We start from the raw sequence: 5,210 nt of genomic DNA, 5'->3' as shown, positions 1-5,210 counted from the left end.
CTTGAGTAAAAGTACTCGGATCTTGTACTTGAGTAAAAGTAGAAGTACTCAGATCTTGTACTTGAGTAAAAGTACTCAGATCTTGTACTTGAGTAAAAGTACTCAGATCTTGTACTTGAGTAAAAGTAAAAGTACTCAGATCTTGTGGATGTACTCCAGGTGGAACTACAGTCTGAGGAGGTTCACTGACTTGCTGGCGAAGCCTCTCTGCCGGCTGCTGGAGAACACTCTGTTGACGATGGGCTCTCTGATGCTGAAGAACATACGTCTGTCGTCCGGGCTGAACACCAGAGACTCGTTGTACAGATCAGTCACTGAGGACACACACACACACACACACACACACACCATCGTCACATGAAACTAGGTGACAGAACATGTTCAATCTAAAATAAATAAGAGGTTTATAAACTCACCCTTTTCAATGAAGTCACGATTCAGCGGGATATCAAGACCTGTCTGAGACTTTCCTGAAGAAGAAAAAAGGTGAATTTTAAAAACCTGGTTCCCTTTAGACTTCATTTGAGAATCAGAAGTTGTACGTACCGATGTTGAGAACCTCCTCCACCGCCTGTTCAGCCAGTTTATTGATGTTGTATGACCTGAGCAAGCAGACGAGAGGATTCATACAGGATTACAAATTCTCGCGCACTCGAGCTGGTTTCTCCCAAATGACCAGGTATATAGTGCACTTTTTCATAGGCTGCTCAATTAAATCGTATTTTAATCGCGATTACGATTATGGCTTGCAACAATTACGAAAACAACGTAATCAAAATAAAACGATTATTTTTTTATTATTACTTTTTTGTTTTTGTTGTTTTTCAGTTGAGTTACACTTAAAGTTCAGGGTAATCAACTGTTAAAAACAAACCGTTCACATTTTTTTTTTCTCCAATAAATGGATGTTTTCAAAGTCAATGAATAATCGCAATTACAATTATTGACCCAAATAACGAGATTATGATTTTTGCCATAATCGAGCAGCCCTACATTTTATAGTATGTTACACAAAGACATTTTACAAGATACACTTCATAGAAACAACATAAGAAAACACTTCAAACATATAAACCACAATACATCAAGTGCAGTAGAGTGGGTTTACCAGGCTTTGGATCCTGTTCCTGTGCAGATGCTGAGACCTGAGCTCTTCTGCTTCTCCCACGGCCCGTCGTCCACTGAGATCTCATAGTAGGAAGCCCTATGGAGCAAGAGTTTAACATGCGGTTTGATCGAGTTTAACTCCACCCTGTGGTGGACACAGATTGCACCGGTGAGTTCTGCAGACTGGTAGGGTGACGGTGCGTCGTCTGAGGATCAATGAGGGAAACAACATGCACCAATCAACTGGCTTCATCAGACAGGATGACAGGTACCTGGAGGACAGAGACTCTCCGATGAAGATCTCATTCAGGCTTCTGATCGGGAGCAGGTTAGGCTTGGAGAAGCTTTCGTATGGATTTCCTTTCCCTGTGAAATGTCAAAGTTCAATGTTCAAGGGTTCAAGGGTTCAAGGGTTCAAGGTTCTTTATTTGTCAAACAAACATAGCTACAGTGTAGTTATGTCGATGTTCATTTTGTGTCACAGGCTTGAATTAGTAGAGAAACATTGAGAGAATAGAAACATTGATTTGGTTCCTGAGCGGGGATTATCAGACAACATGTGTCTCCAGCAGAGCTCTTTTTAAGGACGTGGGAATATCAGCTGATCATGGATTGACAAATCTCAGCGTTAACATCTGTAATTAACACAGAGTGCAGGGGGCACGTCATCTGTCTAGAGCCCAGTCACACCTTTAGTTCAGTGTTGATCGAGGGTCACAGTGTTCCCCCTGTCCGGCAGCATCGTGGGGCCATCAACTAAACGCAGGCCTTTTGGTTTTAGTCCTTTGAACACGAGATCTGTGATTTGTGGACCATTGCATATTTTTGTTATAGAAAACTCAAAGTGGACTTTTTTGGATTTAATTGTGAACTGTGGGAGGAGGGTTTGCTTTGGGGGATATTTGAAACATACTTGCTATTCGTGATACAGAATAATTTTGTCTTTTCTTATTTTCTAATGTCATTCAATGTTGGGTGTTTGCAGTGAGTTGTATTCACTTGTATGCCGTGTCGACTTACTCAACTGTGACTACACAGATCCTATATGTCAGGAGAGAGACCTGACTCGCACCCGAAAGGGAAATCAATAAACCAACAAAAACACAACTTCAACTCGTGTAGATCAGTGATTGAAATGGTTCTTGTAAACGGGGACTTACGGAGCATGGTGGTGATTCTGTGCGCCTGGCTGTGTTGCTCCAGGCTCATCTGCTGCTCGTGAAGATCCACGGGCGTCGGGTTGATTCCCGTCCCCTCTAAGTGCAGACGGATCCTCTGACGCCACAGCCACCTACACACACACACACACACACACACACACACACACACACACACACACACACACACACACACACACACACACACACACACACACACACACACACACACACACACACACCTTTTTAAAACACCAGTGAGAACCGCTCGACTCTACGTTTCGTTAGAAGGCTAAAACAATAAGATCGAAATGAAAACAGCAAACCAACAGATATTCACTTTCTTGGTATCTTTTATGGCTCAATCTCAGAAATGTATAAGTCCTACATTTCCCACAATGCAACTTGATAGCATATTTCTATTAGACCCTTACTACCTGGTCCCAGTTCATTAAAAATGTACCGTTACACTGGTTTTCTGTTGTAATGGTGATCAAGAATACAGCTCTTAGTTGTGAACAAGAAAACATTATACATATATTCATAGGTGATTGGAAGGTGCCATTTGAAAACACTTTAGGATATAGGTCTGCTTTATTGGACTAACTTGAGGGTCAATAACCTGAACATAATTAATGTTTGAGGCGGACACAATTTAAATACATCCAACAATCATGTCTGACACAAGCCTGTGAGACGGTTGTGTTATAGCACAATGTTTAATACAGCGTATTTCTGATATTCATTAAAGATGTGTGTTACTGAGTTGGGTCACACACAGAGAGACAATGGTCGTTCTGAATTATCAAAAGATGTATTCATTTGAAGTGAGCTGACACCGAGGGTAGAGGAGGTTCAGAGAAGGGCTCAGGTTATAAAAACAGTTAACCTTTGTTAGTTAACTAATCCTAAAGATGTCATGAGACGATGATGCTTAAACATATACAAATATAGCTTTCAGAGAGAAACCTGTGACCTTTGTGTGGTAGGCTGCATGATCAAATGTGTGTGTGTTAAACATGCTTAGGGAGAATGTGTGTGTGTTCATTGCAGTGGCTATATGCTGTATGATTGTTGCTACTACATGCTGTGGCAGCAGGTGATGTAATCCCCATTATTGTTTGTTTGTTGCAACAACTAAATAATAATGACTGATCAGCTATATCTGTGTTTGTGTTTTATTGATTCCTCTCTGTTTCATACTGTCCTGTTGTGTGAGAGCTGCATCGCCACAACATTTGTCTCAAAAACTGATTACATGTATTGTATTTTAGAGACATAAGCAAGATAAATGTGTCCTAACATATGTAACCTAGACAACACAAGTGAAACCAGGTAATAATCCAAAAGGATATCTGATCTGCAAATCAATTATTAAAGGGGAGGTTTACGAGTCAAGTCAATTTTATTTATATAACCAAATATAGTATGAACAACATTCAACACCTGCTGTCTCGTTCAACCCTCGTTTAAGATAAAGGCTTCTGAACTCTCGTGTAATTTGCAATTCAATCAAACCTGCAGAGCGTTTAGAGTAAATCTCAGGTACAGTGATCTGAAGGACTTGTGTCATTTAGACGGGACACTGTAACTGGATTTAAAATATCCCACAGAGTCTGGACACACATTGGGGAGGTTTTAGTAACCATGTGACTTTTTTCCAGACAACACAACTTTAAACTTGTCATGACCTCTGAGCTCATAGCAAAGAAAGTTGTTTACTTGTTTACAGACGGCAGCTGGGAGTCATTTGGGAGATTCTCTCTCTATATATCTATTTATAGATGACTCCACGACTGAATATAAGCTACAGAGGACACACAGGGCAGCATGGACGTCCCAACATTACAGTGCTATGATTATCTGTGGATAAATACGCACCTGAACTCACCACAACAGAGCTTCTTCAGGGCCTCTGGGAAGGCATGAGTGTAGCGCACGGGCAGGCACAGGTGACCTTCTGACCTGGGGTGCAAACACACGTGGGAGGAATGACAGTGTATGCTTTTTACTGTGGTGAGAGTAATCAATTACTGTAAGGAATCTGTGAATAACTGCAATATATACTTCTACTTTCACACTTCTTCTACATGCTACACTTTTATTTAAATTAAAAAAAGTTTTTTTCATTGATTCACAATATATCAATATGTCTGATTGTTTTAAGCCCCTCCCCTAAAGTGCTGTAGAGTGGTTTACCTTTCGGGGTCCGTGTTCACTCCAACGACTGGTTTGTCTTTGCTTAAAACCTTACTGGCAACAAGAAGCATTGTCCCGTCACCTGACAAAACAAACTGCAGTCAGTGGACGTGCTTTGTGAACTCTGAAGCCTTTGTTCATGTGGCTTTTTGCACCCCGGTTACAATCAGTGGAAGTCTGGCAGCGGTGGAGAGCAACCAAGTTTTACATTTACTCAAGTTCTGAACTCAAGTACACATTTCAGGTACTTGTACTTAACTTAGTATTTTCTTTAAAGGTCTCCTATTCTGCAAAATCCACTTCTTCATGTCTCTTCTACATCAACATGTGCCCCCTCTTCTTCATGTGTCTTCTACATCAACATGTGCCCCCTCTTCTTCATGTTTCTTCTACATCAACATGTGTCCCCTCTTCTTCATGTCTCTTCTACATCAACATGTGTCCCCTCTTCTTCATGTCTCTTCTACATCAACATGTGTCCCCTCTTCTTCATGTCTCTTCTACATCAACATGTGTCCCCTCTTCTTCACGTCTCTTTTACTTCAACATGTGTCCCCTCTTCTCCATGTCTCTTCTACATCAACATGTGTCCCCTCTTCTTCATGTCTCTTCTACATCAACATGTGTCCCCTCTTCTTCATGTCTCTTCTACATCAACATGTGTCCCCTCTTCTCCATGTCTCTTCTACATCAACATGTGCCCCCTCTTCTTCATGTCTCTTCAACTTCTCTGTACCTCTTCGTTCC

At 41.2% G+C, this 5,210-nt stretch overlaps 1 protein-coding gene across 2 annotated transcripts; it reads right to left on the bottom strand.

Annotated features, from left to right (window-relative positions):
- Window positions 1–164: 164 nt before the first annotated feature.
- On the bottom strand, window positions 165–4,724 carry nadk2 (NAD kinase 2, mitochondrial). Of its 2 annotated transcripts, none has more exons than XM_010766586.1 (8): window positions 4,464–4,724; window positions 4,146–4,229; window positions 2,268–2,398; window positions 1,380–1,473; window positions 1,109–1,252; window positions 547–602; window positions 417–470; window positions 165–314 (listed from the first exon to the last, which is right to left on the bottom strand). In XM_010766586.1, exons 1-8 carry the CDS (start codon window positions 4,532–4,534, stop codon window positions 166–168), a joined length of 783 nt encoding a protein of 260 aa, XP_010764888.1. In that variant the 5' UTR covers window positions 4,535–4,724; the 3' UTR covers window position 165. The 2 variants fall into 2 exon arrangements, with proteins under 2 accessions (XP_010764888.1, XP_010764889.1); XM_010766587.1 differs by having other exon boundaries at window positions 1,109–1,204; window positions 4,464–4,720.
- Window positions 4,725–5,210: the final 486 nt, after the last annotated feature.

The sequence above is a fragment of the Notothenia coriiceps genome, unplaced genomic scaffold, assembly GCF_000735185.1.
Source record: "Notothenia coriiceps isolate Sejong01 unplaced genomic scaffold, NC01 NC01_scaffold00003413, whole genome shotgun sequence".
In the NCBI taxonomy this organism is placed as follows: Eukaryota; Metazoa; Chordata; class Actinopteri; order Perciformes; family Nototheniidae; genus Notothenia; species Notothenia coriiceps.
The sequence above is the reverse complement of the archived record's forward strand: the minus strand, read 5'-3'. Positions and strand labels throughout refer to the sequence as shown.